Genomic DNA, 19137 nt, shown 5'->3' on the forward strand with positions numbered 1-19137 from the left:
CCTCAGGTGACCTCAAGGCAAAAAAAAAAAAAAGAAGTAAAGCACGTACAATATTGCTGTACAACAGGCCATATTACATAGTAATGTTGAATTTCATACTGATTAAAGGTGGATAACAGCTGATAGCTACATTTTTTAAGTCAATAAAGACTAACACAGTAAACCACTGTCAGTTGAATCATGGCTGGGTAGCGTAGTTAAAGTCAGTAATAGCAATATGACACACCTCTGAGCAGAACGACTGGGGATTGAGTCCTGAAATTGGGTCTGTGTGTGCACATCCTTGCACCTGGGTGGGTCTGATTGCAGGACAGGGCCTAAAATGTTCTTCCAGTTCTTAAAGACAAATCAAGGTTTTGTTAAATTTCATCTTTCTCTCTCAAAATCCAGGCTAATGATAGACTGCACATAGTCAGGACACTGGCACTGAAATAAACACAGGATATCATTCAATTTACTTATCAATTTGTGTATTTTCTGTTCAAATTTGTAAGGCATGTGAAAAGATTATATAGAATATATATATATATGTATATTGGAAAATATAAAGCAGCAGTTAGTAACATTTGGTGAGTGATTGCTCAGCTATCAACCCCAATATTTAAGCTCTGTACTGCAAAACAGGTTAAGTGTCTGTTTTTTCTAAAGAAAATAAAATAAAATTTCAATATTTAACACTTTAAAAATAACTGTGATACAAGATGTGCATCAGAACTAAGTATTTTTATAATTAAACAGTGCAGACAAAGTATACCTGAAATATACAATCAAGTACAAATTGTAAGAAAAGTAGATGTCTGCTTGATACGGAATAGGTTGTCTATTCTAAAATAGAGGGGGGTTTCTTACTTAGATATTATATTAGACACTTAGATATGAAATAGATCAATCTAGTATGCATAGATCTACTGCATCTTTAGATACACATAACCCTATCAAAAATATATTGTGCAAAAGCATCAGAGACTGACTCCCTGGTGACTGTAGGGATAACGCAGCTTTGGTAGCTGGGCTGGAGCTCTTGCTCCCAGGCAAGTGCAGGGGCTGTGGTTTGCACAGGTTGTGCTTCTGAGGGCTGTACCAGCAGAAAGCAGCCTCTGTGGCTATAGCCCATTCATGTTCCATGGACCTCTGATGGTACGTTCCCTGTTCCAAGGGAATGGGGTATTCTCACTGGTTCTGGTTGTACAGCACATTCCGCAGTTCAGTCAGGAACAAGGAAAGGGCTACCTCCTAAATAGCCCTCCTGCCCCCATATTCATTGCTTTCCAATACCAAGTAGAAGTCGAGGAGGGGGCCTCAGTTCAGTAATCTGGGGCAGAGAGGTTTTCCATTTCCTCTCCCAGTGCAGGGGGCAGGACCCCTCTCTTTTCACTTATACCAAGTAACTTTATTGCATAGTCCACAGGTCAGCTGCAATATTTGTTCCTCTCCTCTAGGGCTGGAGGAAGTCCCATGGGTTGTGCAGATCTTAGAGAGACGAGGGCTAGACATATACAGAATAGGGACTTGTGCAGTGTGAAGCAGGGCTTTTGTTGAGCTGATCCACAGCTCCCGGGAATATAGAGTTGTTGCTTTTGAAAGAGGGAGTTGGTTACACATCATACCTGATCTTTCTTCTGGATAAACCAGCCTGCTGTGCAGCCAACAGCAATTGTGCGGTCTTCCCAGATTTATGCAGCCCAGAAGGTCACAGATACTTTTGGTTAGCTATATCTTGAGAGAAAAATGTTCCTCTGCCTCTCAGACAGATCTCTAAGTCAACTGTCAGTTTTGACAGGAGTGCTGAAATAAACTGAGAAATTAGGGGCAGTAATAATCACACTAAATGTGTAAGAAGCAGGGAATTTTAGTATCAAAATTCAATATTTTTACTAAGAGTAACCAGCCAAATTGTAATAATTGTGTGCCAAGCCCATTACCGTAATTTCAACGAATGTTTGAATTTTAATCTGAAACCTTTAACTCAGAATGTGTAATACGTGTGTGTGTGTGTGTGTGTACACACAAATAAGCAGACATACATACATATAATTTAAGGGTGAGCTTAATATAACGCAAGAAAAGAAAGAAGAATTGGCCAGTCACAGAACTTAAAATTATGCTGCATAATGTACTCTGTATTTATCTTGGTTTGTTCCCATCCAGCTCGCCGAAGAAATGTAGACTAGAGAGATCTTTTAATCCATCACTTCATTCTTTTTGCAACATCCAAATATGCAAACTCAATTTCTCGATCAGCAGGACAAGTATTTGTGAATTCATCTCTCGCATAAGCACTGTTCAAATATCTCCAGATCCCAGTCATTTCAGGTGGAAACTCAAAATTCCTATATTTTTTTGCCACAACCTTAAAAAAATAAAAAATAAAAGAGACTGCTAGAGGCATGAGCTGTGTAAACAAAGTGCACACAATGCTTGTAATCAATAGGTTTCTTCCATTCTTCTGTCTTAGCAATCCATTTTTGACGTTTTAAATTTTGAAAAAAGACAAAGAGGAGAAAGATATCAGATGTGGGGGAGGTGGGCTGGTTAGTTAGAGAGGGACTGTCAAGTAGTTTAAGCTCAAAATGTAGGTTTTGGGATGAAAAGATTTTACAAAACCAAATAACTGAGAGTTTCAATGCTACTTAAGGACTTCAGTTGCCCATTTCCCATACATTTCTACCTGCATACCCAAATTCCATAGGTGGATTTGAAAAGCCCACCGAATATGAAGAGAAATCTTTTAATAGATGTTTGGTTGATATTTTAAAGCAAACATCTTATTTGGAACATACACAACTTGTGACACATTCCAGTTTTAATTAATACTTACTTCACATACTGAAACGTGAGATAAAAGATATTAGGGGAATATACCCTAGCAGAGGTGATCTAAAAACCAAAATGGAAGCCAAATTTTGAATAAAACATGCACTTGCGTACTCACAAATGACGTGTCAACTGTACCTTCTCCCTTACTGAAAAACTTTGCCCAGTCAGGTAAAAGCGCAACTCCTGCACCTCTGGGTCCTGCTAACTGACATAGCAGTCAACCTGCATGGTCTTAGGCACTGACAGAAAAGAGCACTACAGAGAGAGTTCATTGCCTGTGAGAAGTACCGAAAAACTCACATGTCAAATTTCAGCCCCAAATTTATGAGGGAATAATGAAAGAGTGAAAAATGTTCTGAATCAGTCCATATATGGCAATTGGGTGGGTACAGTCCCCCTGAGGGAAGCGAGCTGACTTAGGAAGGCATGTAAGGCTAAAATGTCATTATGTGTGTGAGAGTTTGGGGAATCTGTCTGTTTTATGGATTTCACTTTGTTTTATGAAGGGGTGCGTAAGCGATTGGGGAGACTTGAAGGATCAGCAATGGTTCTGGGCCTAGGGCCATTGGACCTCAGGGTTCCACAGCCCAAGAAGAGATACTAGGCACATACTCTGTACCCTAGGAGAGGCTGGATGCTGCTCCGGCCAAGTAGACTAGGAAGCAGTTGGGATCCAGCAGTGGAGTCCAATAAAGCAGCCCGGGCCTGAATGCACAAAAGGCATTAATCAGGGATGAGGGCAGAGGAGGACCTCCCTCATAACTTTTAGCCCAATGGTTAGGATACTCATTTGGGATAAGGGAGACCCCTCACCTCAGGGGGAAAAGTGATTTGAACAGGGATCTGCTACCTCTCAGGAGAGTGCTCTAACCATTGGGCTATGAAATATTGTGATGTAGGGTGTCCCTCAATCTCGCCTACTGAAGCTGTTGCACAGTGGATAAATAATGAAACTCTCACTGGACCGGGGGTGCAGATCCTAGGTCTCCCACATCCTCAGTAAGTCTGCTAACCACCAGGCTATGCTCATGCTCATGCTTGTACTCTCGAGTGAGCGAGAGAGCATATGTACTTTTTCAGGTCCCACAGGTGAGTTAAACAACCAAACACATGTCTTCCCCTGGTTTATGAATCACTCTGGGGCATAGGCAGAAACTAGGCATCCAGATGCCCACAGGGAGGCAACAGCGTGCATGCTTAGAGACAGAAACATAGATTTATAGATATTAAGGTCAGAAGGGACCATTATGATCATCTAGTCTGACCTCCTGCACAATGCAGGCCACAGAATCTCACCCACCCACTTCTGCAATAAACCTCTCACCTATGTCTGAGCTATTGAAGTCCTCAAATTATGGTTTAAAAACTTCAAGGTGCAGAGAATCCTCCAGCAAGTGACCTGTGCCCCATGCTACAGAGGAAGGTGAAAAACCCCCAGGGCCTCTTCCAATCTGCCCTGGAGGAAAATTCCTTCCTGACCCCAAATATGGCAATCAGCTGAACCCTGAGCATATGGGCAAGATTCACCAACCAGATACCCAGGAAAGAATTCTCTGTAGTAACTCAGCTCTCACCCCATCTAACATCCCATCACAGGCCATTGGGCCTATTTACCATGAAACATAGGTGCCTAAGGAACTTTTACCGCAAAAACCTAGGCGTCAAGCAAGTTTAGGCACTTACAGGGTTTCAGCGTGACTTTTATGATGACACAGTGGTCCCGAAACTGGAACTAAGACACACAAAATAAGGACTTAGGCTCCTAACTCCTTTTGTGCATCCAGGCCCTTGTGTCCAACCACAAGGAGAATCTCAGAGATGGTCATAACAATGTGACTGTAGCCAAGGCAGTAATGCTATCTTGGAATCCATAAGCCTCCACAGCTGCCTAATGTGAGAGGCTGCAGAGCGTCTATCTGCCAGCAGCAGTACTCTTAGCTAAATTATTTATTTTTAGCTAGGCCATCTAACAAGTGTGGAATCCAGACATTAGGAATTACATTGTCAGATAAAAAATGGAACTAGGTCATTATGCTGTTGTTTGGGTGTCCCCAAAGGATGTTAGACATGCTAGGCTAAATTTTACTCTGACTCCATTCTCACCCTGGGTTGAGATAGCATTTGTGAGTCTGTTTCAGTAAAGATGTGTCAATTTTTGTGTCATTTTTAAATGCACTTGTGCATCAGTGTTGCCAGTCTTTGCACATCATGAAAGAGAAAATCCAAACCTTAATGATGTGGAGCTTGGGTAAGAGGTTGCAGTCTGCTAAGGTGAGCTCATCTCCATCCAGGAATTTTCTGCTGGAAACAGTGATGTCTTCAGTGCTATAGGCATCAATTTCATCAGGCAAGGGGGTATTTAAATAGTTATCCAGCCTCCTTAGAGCCTTAAGTAAGGACTTTTCCAAATCTACATTCAGAAAAATAGACATTAGAGAAAAGTGAACTGAGTTCTCTCTAAAAGTAGAAGAATCCCAGGAGATCAGATATTTCCAAACACTAAGCCCACTCACACTGAGGTTCTCCCATGCCAACCCCAGTGCATAGGAAAAACTCTGTCATATTCCAAAAGCTGCCCCTTGTCCTAATTCAAATCCCTCCTGAGAACTACCTGTGCTATGATGGTTATAAAACATTTCCATCTGACATCAGTTAGCTGTGATTTCTGTTTTTTTTCTAATCTGTTCAGTTTATTATTACCCCATTCTCTGAAACCATCCATACTGTTTATCTGTTTCCGCCATCAATTGAATCCTATCCGAAATGTAGGCCTAGTCCAGACCATAAAAGGTTTGCCAGTATAGCTATACTGGTATAGTCAATAGTCACACTGACAAACCATCCTACTGTAGATGCAGCTCCTGTTGGCATGACAGAAGAGTGCTTTTGCTGGTATAGTTCACACTGGTCCTCAAGCAAAATAAGCTGTGTCAATAAAAGCACTTTTATGCTGGTTTAACTGTATCTACACTAGGGATTTTGCTGGGATAGAAATGTCATTAAAAATCACCTCCCCCATAACCAGTAATACTCTAGAGGCAAATGTTTTAAGTGTGTACCTGTCCATAGAGCTCTCTGGGATATAATGTTTGTTAAGTATAGCTGCCGTATCTTTACCATCTCTGTCACAATGGGGCTCTGATCCTTTACTGGGCTTGCTAAATGCTAATGTAATAAGGGAATAACAAAAGTGCTAGTGAGGTCAATTGGTACAGAATTGCCAAAATCAGGTTTGGTGTAGCTAAACTTAATGGATTTACATTAAAGATTAATTCAGTTCTGTGATTCCTGCTGATGTTTATTTACCTTTACCCCCATTTAAAAAGGTGTATTTATAAAAAAAAAAAAAAACAAACAAACAACCCCAACACACCCTTCAACCCCCCTGAAACATACTTTAACATAAAAGTACATCACTTCAAAGGATTAGATTAGTGCAATTTAAAAAACAAAGTTTGCCCTTTTCTTTCTTAGAGTGGTGGATGGGGGTGGAGAATGTCTGTCTGCAAATCAAACAAAAACTGTTCTCTTTTTTCTTTCTTTAGAAGAATGGTAAAACCAATTGAGTTGAAATGGTTTACAAAATATCCTTCTTGACACGTTTATGCCAAATTTCAGCATTAAGGGTAGGGCTGATTGAGAATATTCAATCAAAACAGTTTTTGACAGAAAATTGGGTTTGCAACTAACAATTTTTTTTTGTGAAAAGTGTTTTCTTTCTGTGAAAAAGTTTGTTTTTTCATCGAAAAACCAAACACCTGAAAATCTAAATATTTCAGCCAAAACCAAAGATTTTGATTTGGAAATGCTGCCATGGTGCCTCATGAGAGCTGTAATTTAGGGTATGTCTACACTGCAATTAAAAACCCATGGCTGACCCATGCCAGCTGACTCAGGTTTGTGGGACTGGGGCTAATGGGCTGTTTAATTGCTGTGTGCATGTTTGGGCTTGGGCTGCAGCTCTCAGACCCTTCAGCTCAGGCTCCAACTGGAGCCCAAATGTCTACATCACAATTAAACAGCTCCTTCGCCTGAGCCCCACGAGCCCAAATCAGCTGGCATGGACCAGTAATGGCATGGGTTTTTAATTGCAGTGCCGACATACCTTTAGTTGACTCATGTCTCCATTCTCCTCTATGAACCGGGCTACCCAGGCAGACTACATCTCCAATAACAGAATATGGGCAAGAGTTCCCCTTAATTCCCTTCTCTCTCCCAGAGGGAAGACCACAGTGCATCAAGGGAAATGTAGTATGACCAGGGAGCCCAGTCTCTAGAGGAGCAAGGGGTCATGAAGCACCTGAAATACAAATCTTATGAAGCACTAGGGCAGCATTTCCAAAAACTGTACTCTTTCAGTTTTTGGCCCAATTATTTTGGTATTTGAATTTTTGCTAAAGATCACAATTTTCCTGTCGGGGGGAAAAAAATACTTTTCAACCAGCTCTAAAGAAGGGTGAAAATTCCCTAAGTGCAGACAGACAGGTACAAGTACAAAGCATTCCACACCACTCAAGCCCCCATGTCAGCATACTGGGACATTAAGGATAGAGATGGTTATACTGGAAGGTGTTAATGGCTGACATCAAGTGGATCTTTGACCCACAGACATTTACAGGCCTAGATAAAGCTAATGGGGTATGCTAAGCACCTTTATTTCAGGCAGAGCAACTAAGCCCCTTTATGCAGTTATACAGCTGAAAACAACAGAAGCCACAGTTCAAGGCAATGGGACACATGGTAAGGCCTGATCAGAAGCTAAGACTTGTGCTTTTAAGGGTTCTATGATTTCAAATGCAGGGTCTTGGGGATTGGCTGTAGCTGTGTGTATGTCAGAGGCAGAAATGCCTGGAGAAAGCTAGGGGACAGTGAGAAAAGCAGTTGTGAGCATGGCCCTGAAAAGGAGCAAAAACAGAACCCTTTGGGGCACATAACTGACTAGAGAGACAGACTTGGAAACTGTGAGCAAGGAAACTGCCTGATGTTGGTTGTTTCTATTGTGTTCGAGGAAACAGGACTCTGTACATTCTTTGTAAATAAACAGAATTGCACCAAAGAAATGCCTGCTTTGTATCACCCATTTTTCCTCCTAACAGAAACAACCCAGCAAGGCCCTGAATATTGGAGAACAGCTCAGAGCAACAGAGAGATGGTAGCGGGCACCTTCACACTGTGTGTGCCCTGGATAATGGGTGGTGGGCTCCTCACCACCTGGCAGAAGAAGGGAGGTGTTGAAGGAAGGTTCAGCCACTGGACCCTTGCTTATACGAATGCAGTAGCTGGATAAACAGGAGCTATGAATTATGGATGTGGCAGTGTAGCCCCTCAGCAATGCTGGTAGGCTGAAAAAGGTGAATTCCAACCCTTGCTTGGTTTCCTACTTAAAGCTTATTGATTTCAGTTTTGTGAAGGGAGAGGGGAGGGGATTTCACCCACAGTGAATGTAGATGGCTGGTCCAGAGAGTGAGGAATTTCTGTCAAATTCTCATCTATCTCTAGGCCAGGAAACATGATGACCATTTGTAGAATTATGTACCATAATTCCATAATCTTGGGAAAAAAATTAATTATTTGATTTAAAAAACTGCACTGGAATGAAAATTCCCACATTTTGGAGCTAGTCAAATTGTTTCAGAGAAATCCTAGAAAAGTCATTACTACACAAAAAGTACTATTCCAAATTAATTCTCTTAGCTATTTCAATTTCACTGTCAAAAAAATTAGACTATATTATACTTATATATAACAAGGAGTCCGGTGGCATCTTAAAGACTAACAGATTTATTTGAGCATAAGCTTTCGTGGGTAAAACCCCACTTCTTCAGATGCATGGAGTGAAAATTACAGATGCAGACATAAATATACTGGTACACGAAGAGAAGAGCACTCTTACAGCAGGATTATCTGGCTATTTGGACTCTCTCCTCAGACCCTCTGCTTGAGACACCACCGACTTTCTGAGGAAACTACAATGCATTGGTGATCTTCCTGAAAACACCATCCTGGCCACCATGGATGTAGAAGCTCTTTATACCAATATTCCACATGAGGATGGAGTACAAGCTGTCAGGAACAGTATCCCTGATGAGGCCATGGCACACCTGGTGGATGAGCTTTGTGACTTTGTCCTCACCCACAACCATTTCAGATTTGGGGATGACTTATACCTTCAAGTCAGTGGCACTGCTATGGGTACCCGCATGGCTCCAGTATGCCAACATTTTTATGGCTGACTTAGAACAACGCTTCCTCAGCTCTCATCCCCTAGTGCTCCTCCTCTATTTGCGCTACATTGATGACATCTTCATCATATGGATGCACAGGAAGGAGGCCCTTGAAGAATTCCATCTGGATTTCAACAGTTTTCACCCCACCATCCACCTTAGCCTGGACCAGTCCACACAAGAGATCCACTTCCTGGACACTACAGTGCAAATAAGTGATGGTCACATAAACATCACCCTATACCGGAAACCTACTGACCGCTATACTTACCTACATGCCTCCAGCTTCCATCCAGGACACATCACACGATCCATTGTCTACAGCCAAGCCCTAAGATACAACCGATTTGCTCCAATCCCTCAGCCAGAGACAAACACCTACAAGGTCTTTATCAAGCATTCTTAAAACTACAATACCCACCTGGGGAAGTGAGGAAACAGATTGATAGAGCAAGACGGGTACCCAGAAATCGCCTACTACAAAACAGGCCTAACAAGGAAAATAACAGAACACCACTGGCCATCACGTACAGCCCCCAGCTAAAACCTCTGCAGCACATTATCCACGATCTACAACCTATCCTGGAAAACGATCCCTCACTCTCCCAGATCTTGGGAGACAGGCCAGTCCTTGCTTACAGACAGGCCCCTAACCTGAAGCAAATACTCACCAGCAACTACACACCACACCACAGAAACACTAACCCAGGAACCAATCCCTGTAACAAACCTCGTTGTCTACTCTGTCCCCATATCTACTCTGGCGACACCATCAGAGGACCAAACCACATCAGCCACACCATCAGAGGCTCATTCACCTGGAAGTCTACTAATGTTATATATGCCATCATGTGCCAGCAATGCCCCTCTGCCATGTACATTGGCCAAACCGGACAGTCCCTACGTAAAAGAATAAATGGACACAAATCGGACATCAGGAATGGTAACATACAAAAGCCAATAGGAGAACACTTCAATCTTTCTGGACATTCTATAACAGATTTGAAAGTAGCTATACTTGAACAAAAAAACTTCAGAAACAGACTTCAAAGAGAAACAGCAGAACTAAAATTCATTTGCAAATTTAACACCATGAATTTGGGCTTGAATAGGGACTGGGAGTGGCTGGCTCATTACAAAAGCAGCTTTGCCTCTCCTGGAATTGACACTTCCTCATCTATTATTGAGAGTGGACTATATCCACCCTGATTGAATTGGCCCTGTCAACACTGGCTCTCCACTTGTGAGGTAACTCCCTTCTCTTCATGTGCCAGTATATTTATGTCTGCATCTGTAACTTTCACTCCATGCATCTGAAGAAGTGGGGTTTTTACCCACAAAAGCTTATGCTCAAATAAATCTGTTAGTCTTTAAGGTGCCACTGGACTCCTTGTTGTTTTTGTGGATACAGACTAACACGGCTACCCCCTGATACTTGATACTTATATATACTTACTTAGTATGTTCATTTCATTAAATTTATACCCCTTCTTTTAAAGTTGAAGAAAAAAGCATTTGCTTTTTTGTATTCCATTCATAGGTCTGATCCTGCAAATTCTTAGGCACATGCCTAGCTTTTTGGACATGTGTAGTTTTATTTAAGTCAGTGGAACTACTCACCTTCAGCAAGTTAAGCATTTGCACGATCAGGGCCTTAAATACTATTCAGCCAAGCCATTGCGGTATGGTGAAGTTTGTTGACAAAAACAACAAGCTACTAATTCTTCCTTTCACCATAGTGCATATGTGTTGGCCTTTCTCTTGAACAGATTACCCTCCTCAGGATCTGCAGCTTTCCAAAGCTTTCATGTCCTGGAAAGCCATAGATAGCTTTTGCTTAGAATGAGTCCTTAGTGCAAATACAGATAGGTTTTGTTACTCTACATTGAAAGTTCGTGCAAAACTTTATGCTGTAATTATGTAACTTCAACTCATTCAAGTTATCAACGATAATGATGTAGAGATTGCAGGTTCTTACTTTCATTAGCATCTTTTCTTGTGTTCTTTATGAAAGCAGAGAATTTTGCAAACACATCATTTCCTGCAGAATTAGATTCGGGGTGCTTTGGCCCAAGTTTGGGGTACCTGAGGAATTAAAAATACAAGGATGTCATATAACTAGCAGGTTCTTTTCTGACATTCAGCTACTCCTGTATTATATGAACAGCAGTTTATTCCACCCCATTGCGAACAAAGTATGGCTAGATATTTTTCATAGGAAACATTCCTAAAATGGAAACCACTTAGACCATACAAAATATATACTGTGTCAAATGTTTTTCAATTACTCCTAGTATCCAGAAGTTTAATTCTATTTCTTGCCATAATTACTCATCACTTTCATCGTTTTACAACTTGAAGAAAATGAGGGAAATCTCAAAGCACAAATACAGAGAAATAGTAGGTTACTATAATGGTATGGAGGTCCTTGCATGAGCCCTCTGCACTAGAGTGAATTTTACTCTTTGAGAATTACTGTAGTGACATCATCAGCATTCCCAACTTCAAGAGATCAAAAATGGTGAGTCAGACCCTCAAAAATCATGAGATTTTTATTTTTTTTAAAGATAATATTGTGGTGTTTTAGGTCAGAATCTTGATTTTTGAACTCCCCCTTGCTCTTTGCAAGGGTATGTGCATGTGACAATTAGTATTGCTCACTCTCCCACATGTACTGGAGATGGTGATTTTGGCCCCTGCTGCAGAAGCTCTCACCTCCACATCTGTCCATCTCCTGCCCAACAATTAATCCTGTCACCCAATCTTCCATCAGTTCTGTCCCCACCCAACCCCCCTCAATTCAGCCCCCCTCAGTTCAGTCCCCCAATCCCCATCATCAGCCCATCAGTTCAGTCCTCATTGACCCCCACTACACTCAGTTCGCTCTCCCAGCATTTACCACATCTGCTCAGAACCTACCATCAATACACCCACACACACAATCAGCGCTCCCCCTACACACACACACACTCCAACCCCCCTGCAGCCTCCAGGCAGTATTTCAGCCCTACCAGCCTTACCTCTGCTCCTCTTAAGGTTCTTCTCCTTCCCCATGCCTAAGGTGGGCTGCAGTGGGGTCCCCTCTCCTATTTCCCAACCTGGCAGCAGGAGCCAGGCTTAATTTTACTTACAAATTGCATCTCTCACTATCAATTCGCGAGAGTTGGCATGTCTGCATCATTGCGGGATATAATCAGTTGATTAGTGCCATAAAGGACAGCTCCTATTGACTTAAATCGGCACTGGAGTCTTTTAATTGATTTCAATAGGTGTTGGCTCAGACCCTTTATTAACTCTAGGGAGTTGCTATTTTTGCCATCTCTTTGAAAAGGAAATTTTGATACTGAAATTGCAGACAGTTATTGCACGTTACACAAAGCAAATTAGTAGTTAATCTCCATTGCATGGATGATAAAACTTAATAATTTCTGATGACTTGCCCTTAACTAACAGCACATGCAGAGAGCCAGATCCTTGGTCAATGGACCTGTGCTAATTAACACCAACTGAGGATTTGGCCCAGAGGAAATACTGCTGGAAGAGCAAATTTAAATAGAGATTTTTTTAACACTGAAAATGTTTCTTTAATTTACAATAATTGTATCAAAACCTGTGAGGTGCTGAACACTGTCAATTCCCATTTACTTCAGTCATTCGGAGTCTAGCAATCAGCATCTAACACTCACGAGCTCACAGGAACAACACCATTATGCTAGGTCTCACTACTGCTTCCATCGGAGTCAACCGCAACGCTCATTGAGTTCAATTGGAGCAGAATCAGTATTTCTAAATCTAATATATTTCATACATATTTTTTAAGGCAAGAAAGTAACCAAGGACTTGATCCTGCTGTCACTGAAACCAGTGGGAATTTTGTCAGGGAGTGCAGTGAAGGCACTTTGAAGGACTAAAAGCAAAACATGACACGCAAGAGCACAGTACCTTGGTGGTGTTAATTTTTCCTCTAGGAACTCCTCGATTTTATTGACATCAGTTTTCACTTCACCATCAAAAGTCATAAAGGGAGGGTTTGTTCCTGGGGCTAGATTCTGTAAGTCTGCAGGTTTTCTAAAAGGGTACAAACACCTTGGGTAAGTAGCTATGTGAGAGACATGCAGTAGTAGTAGTAGTAGTAATCTGTTCCACTTTTGCAATAGTATACTGGTATTATTTAAAGCAAATAAAATAGTTTAAATTATCCTTGCAATTACTGAGTAGCCTTGGACAAATCACTTCCCCTTTTCTATCTCAGCTTACCTCTCTGTAAAGGTAAGACATAATCTCCTGCCTCATAGAGATGTTGTGAGCATTCATTAGTATTAATTAATTAATATCTGTTCCATGCATTGACCACATAGAACCTGAGTCTCCTCTCACTTACACCTATTTTACACCATGTTAACCCCATCAATTTCAGTGGAATTATTACTGTTTTACATCAGTTTAAATCAGATAATAATCAGGCCTATAAAGAGCTATGAAAATACCAATTAGCTGTATAAATAAGGTCTGTCAGTTTGCATGTGTATTTCAAAGTTACCACAAGCAATACATTCTTTAAAAGAATCATTTTGGTAATTTTCTTCTGAAAATGAAAATATATACTGTAATCTTACCTTTTCAAGTCTACAGTTGTTACATTAAATATAACACCTTTTAGCCACAGAATCATAAAAAGACGCTGAGAAAATGGGCAATTTCCAATGCTTTCCCCATCACTACCAGCCTACAATGAAAAACAATAAAATATGCTTTTAGCAAAACTATTTTTATAATGGCAAAGTCAGTCAGCTGTCTGCTGTTTAAAGGATATGGACAAAATCGAGATCTGGTGAAAGCAGGTGCAACTCACTGTAATCATTTATAATGAAATAGTTTTATACAATGTTTCTTTATATACTCCTCCAAACACTTGTAATGTCTCCTTAGAAATGGATGTTCTAAAATGGTTTGTTTAGTGTATAACTAATGTTTTTATAAACTAGTGAACAAAATTCAAATCATAGCATTACTTGAAAAGAAAGATTCCATATTAACATAAATCTCTCTAAATAATTATATGTATTCTTAATATGTTTATACCAGTTATGACTTCTGGAAACACCAGTCCGAAAAGATGTAGCAAAATATATTACGTCATAAATTGAGATGTAGTGCCAAGAGCAGTTAGGAGGCTAAATCAGATAAATCTCTTGTGCGTCCTGTGCTTGCAATGCTCATCACAACAGTCAGAGTAGTGCAGGCACCATGCTTCTGTCAGAGACGGTGGACAGCGAGAAGGGTCGTGCAGGTCCATGGGATTTTTCTTTTTTTAAAACGGCATGAAAATTGTGGGATAGAAATGACAGTATCGGAGGGAGAAAGTTGCATGCTGCGAAGTTGACCATTTGTTCCCAGTCAGCTCTGTGTGATCTGTTTCTGCCTCACCATGCGTTGCAAAGACTTCCCAAAGATAGAGTACTGGATGGTGGCGAGTTGCGGTGCACTGCACTGTGAATCAACACAAGCGCTCCTGGTGAGTATGAGCAGTGCCGATGAAAGAAGCAAAGTATGTAGGTGCACAAGCAATATACTAACTGTGGTGGCTTTATTCCAATGTAATTTGTGGTGGCAAAAGTTTGTAGTGTAGTTATGCCCTCTGTCTTTCCTTATACCCATGTACCCCTTTCAGGAGTCTGATTTGTCTTGTGCGTCCTCAAGTTTCACTTCACTTAAAAACTACTTGCTTTCAACAATCAGACATAAAAATACAAAAGTGTCACAGCCCACTATTATTGAAAACCTGTTTACTTTCTCATTTTACCATATACTGTACTTATAAAATAAATCAATTGGAATATATTGTACTTACATTTCAGAGTATATAAACAAGTTATTGTCTGCATGAAATTCTAGTTTGTACAGACTTTGCTAGTGCTTTTTATGTAACCTGTTGTAAAACTAGGCAAATATCTAGATGAGCTGATGTACCCCCTAGAAGACCTCTCCGTACCCCCAGGGTTACACGTACCCCTGGTTAAGAACCACTGCTTTATACAGCTTTGGCCTTTGATCTTCAGATTCAGGAAACAAATAATCTTCAGGGCCGAGCTTCAAAAGGCTAGTTTTTTGCATAACTAGAGCAGGTTACATTTGTATTTACCTCCCGCTAGAGATTCCCTCTTAACTCTGTCATTCTTGTCTGGCCCACTGTTCAGTATAGTTCTTTGAAGCTTATAACACTTTCCAAGGTTTACACTGGACACATCTCCTCCCTAGAAAAGTTATGTACAATCTCACAATAATACATAAACTTTGCATTTTTAATACAATAGACTCCATGCCTGTCACATGAGGGTTTTACAAAAACAAGATAGGAGTTACTGGCACACCTAACTTCTTGACTTCATTATGCTCCATTGCTAGCATGCATCAACAGTAATAAAGGCTATGATTATCAAGCTGATAAACACCACCATAATATCACAGAGAATTTTGTTTGGAAGCATTAGTTAAATCAGATATAAATATTGTAGTACAAAGTTATACATCAGCCCAAGTTCTTGTTTTCAAGTTCTGACTGAAGAAGGGTGCTATTGTATAACAGAGCTGGGGACGCCTATCTGCCCACCCAGGCTGCTTTTAATTTCACCAGCTCAAGTGAGCAGTCTGCCATGACTTACCAAAGTAAGGACAAAACACAGGCGTCAGCTTCCTCATTTCCCCAGGGGTGCTTGACCCCTCTCTGAATCCCAGGCCCTACCTCCACTTCACCCCTTCCCCCAAGGCCCCACCTTGCCTTGCCTCTTCCCACCCCCGCTCTGCCTCTTTCCACCCCATTCCATCCCCTCCCCTGAGTGCCCTGCCCTCACTCCTTCCCCTCCCCACCTCGCCTCCTGCATGCCACTGAACAGCTGATCCGTCATGGGCAGGAGGTGCTGGGAGGGAGAGGGAAGAGCTGTTTGGCAGGGCTACCGGTAGGTGGAGCACCCACGGAGTCGGCGCCTAAGGGACAAAACACTATTTTCTATAAAAAACTGATGGGACCAGCCCTGAAAACAGGGATATGCCTGTCTTTAGGGACACATGTTTACCCTATTTATTTATAAAAAAAACCCAGATAGTACAGAGGGAGGTGTGAGAATGGTGAACAAGTCAGTTAATTTTTATTTTATTTGGGGATGGTGGGACACCACACCTGTCCCTGCTACTAAATAATGATCAATGGTGGCATTTCAAAATGAAATGAAAATGAAAATGGAATTCTAGAGTTTTACGAATAGTGCAGAAAAGTAAGGTACAAAGGCTTTTAAACTCATCAAAAGCAGATGTATATTTATGACAAAGGAATTTGATTTATACAGAATAAAAAATAATTAAAAATAATCTCAAATGATAGTAAATTGTTGCACCTTGAGGAAACAAGGGGCATCTCCCCTGAAAAGCAAAACATATATCCATTCTTTCCAAACAAACTGACATTCACACTGTGTTCACTAGGGCTTTGATAGCAAAAGAAATCCCCTTGTCAGGCTTACTGTTGCATTCAGAGAACTTTACAGATCGTTAAGTGATCAACAGTCACAATAGAATGAACTTCTTTTCATGATCCTGTACCAATTTCCCTTGACATAAAAGTTAGAAGCTTGGGTCCCTCTAACTTTTGCTACTGAAGCTGAGGGAACATAGACAGCCAGGCTGTCAATTTGTTTTGTCTCCCATCACCGTGGTAACAGTAAATTTCAGGGACTCAGAAGAGCAGCTTCCATCCTGCTCTTCTGTGTAACTTTCCATAAGGTGGAGTCAGGGATCCAGATGAAGACAGACACGTTACCATGACAAATGCAGAAGCGAAGTAGACAATGAGTCCATCAATTTGTTATTACACTGGAATGACAAATAGTCTACCAACAACCTAGTTATCTGTTTGCTTAGGAATCGGCAGCTTTTGGAACTGCTACAGAAGCACCAGGATGGCTTATTTATAAGTGCAATGTTTTAATGATTGAGAAAGTTTTATGTTCTGGGGGCATCAGCTTGATTTAGGGGAATAATACTGGTTTTCCCATTTGTCCATTTTGCAACAGATTATGAATACAATAACGAATAGCTGACCTCTTTCCTTTTTCTCCTACATATCTATCAAGTTGCTGGTAACCACCAGTGAGAGATGAACTTAAAATAATGGGGAAATGGCTAAAATGAATGACAAAACATTGCCAAAGAATTATACAACAAGCTTGAAATGTCTTGGAAATAATGTATATATTTTTTTCAATAATTTTAGGGCCCAGTCCTGTATGCTGTTGGGCTTTTTGTTTCCCACTGAAGTCCAACAGTTTGCAGGTTTTGTCCCTTTCCATATTGTGCAAGATGAACACCAGGGTGTATTAGCAGCATGATATTAGTCTATATATATTCAGGAACCAACTATAAATTTTCTAGTGAATGTAGCTTACTGTGTTTGTCCAGTGGTGCTGCCTCCTGTGGTTACAAAAAAAGCATTTTGATTTAAAACCAAAAATAAATTAAATTGTTTCCCAGTGCCTCTCCATTTCCTTTTGGGACACAAGTTTTATAACAAGTTAAAAAGCTCCCAAGCTAAAAAGTTTTGTGGGAGTTCCTTGGCAAAACACTGGCATCACATCAATGCACTCCTCCTGACCCAAAAGCTTGGGCATACAGGCTGTGCAACAGGGGTGTCATTTGCTATGGGGCAGAGGGAGCAGTTACCTTATGCCCCCAGACTTTGATTTTGCCCCTCCCACTAACTTTTCATAGCTCACTGCCAGCTGGTGATGTGGTATCTCCCTCAGGTCTCTGGGGGCCACTGTGAGGCAGGCTGGGCCAGCTGGGTCAGCACCATTCTCTCTCCCCACTGGCTGGACAGGATGCAGTGGTGGTGCCCTGGGCTTGAGCTCAGCATGGAGCAGGTCAGGCCCCAATCTCTGTCCTGTGCCAGCCATCGGTGACACACATACACCTCAGCCCATCTTCCTCTCAATGTCCGGAATAGTACCAGGATGCCACCTTCCTGTCCCACCCCCCTCCAAGATGGGACCAGCCCATTAATACCCCAAGAGCAGCCATGAAGTGAGAATGCTGACCAAACTTTCCCCGTCTCTCCTAATTTTTTCTGAAACGATGGCCCTGTAATGTAACATGTCCTGAAGGTCCACAGACTCTGGCTATGCAAGCCCAAGACAGGGAAGTGAGTTCTAGAGCTGAGGGCCCCAAACTGAGAATATTCTGCCAACAGCCATCTCCTGCCTACACCGGGGAACTACTCACTAGATGTCCCAACTGATCTCATCTACTGCAAGGAGAGAGGCAGTCTCTCATGTAGTCATACCCAAACCATTGTCTCTTCCTATTACTGGGGAGGACTGCCATGTAGACAGCACCATATTTAAAGGCCTGAAAGACTGGTAGCCGCAGGGAGCCCCAACTTCATGGAACGGGGAGCAGACCAGCTGTCATGGGCCTTCAGGGGCTCTGCATCAGCCACCTCTGATACAATTATGGATGCCAGTAGCTTGCCTCCAATTTTGCAGGGTCAGCCTCTAACAACAGCAAAGTCGGAGGCAGGAGACAGCAAATCTTGAAAGCCATCAGCAGCACAAGAAGCTACTGACCTACAGCTACGGCAAGAGGTGGAACACAGGAACTGAGGCAGATGGCCCTAGGTTGTCTAAGTTCTTTCCTGTAATTTTAACAGTCAATGAATATGATGCAGACTTAACATCCTTTGAAACCTGAACTTCATTTTTTGTGCTTCAATGTTCTATTTGAGGATGGCAGTAAAGTGTTAATGGAAAACCTTGTGAAGATTCCACTTCCATTTTCCTACTGTAGTGGGGCAGCTACCCCACTACTAGGGGAAAAGACTGCTTGGGGAGGCAGCCACAGCCGGATAGAAGGGCTAAGGGAGGAGCTGGGTCAGTCTCACTCCAGCCTTGGATTGAGAAGGACCTAGCGGCCTGGGAGCACAGGGTACCTGAAGCACAGCACTGCTGGGGAAGGGCAAGAGGAGCTGGGGAACTCCAGCCTGGCAACTCCCTAGGCTGAGGCCTTGTTAAAGGCCTAAGGAGGTACTGGGGCTGCAAAGGTGCAGCCT

General features: G+C 41.8%; 1 protein-coding gene across 1 annotated transcript in view; it reads right to left on the reverse strand.

The window, feature by feature from the left end:
- Positions 1 to 492: 492 nt before the first annotated feature.
- Positions 493 to 19137, reverse strand: part of CLIC6 (chloride intracellular channel 6) — a 48577-nt gene continuing 29932 nt past the window's right edge. The window contains exons 2-6 of the mRNA XM_084617689.1: positions 13658 to 13767; positions 12984 to 13109; positions 11020 to 11126; positions 5046 to 5227; positions 493 to 2350 (exon numbers count right to left, since the gene is read on the reverse strand). Coding sequence (XP_084473815.1) covers positions 2189 to 2350; positions 5046 to 5227; positions 11020 to 11126; positions 12984 to 13109; positions 13658 to 13767 — 687 coding nt within the window. The 3' untranslated portion in view covers positions 493 to 2188. The remainder of the gene's footprint in view (positions 2351 to 5045; positions 5228 to 11019; positions 11127 to 12983; positions 13110 to 13657; positions 13768 to 19137) is intronic.

Source organism: Lepidochelys olivacea, assembly GCF_965140295.1.
Source record: "Lepidochelys olivacea isolate rLepOli2 genome assembly, chromosome: 1".
NCBI classification, from domain to species: Eukaryota; Metazoa; Chordata; order Testudines; family Cheloniidae; genus Lepidochelys; species Lepidochelys olivacea.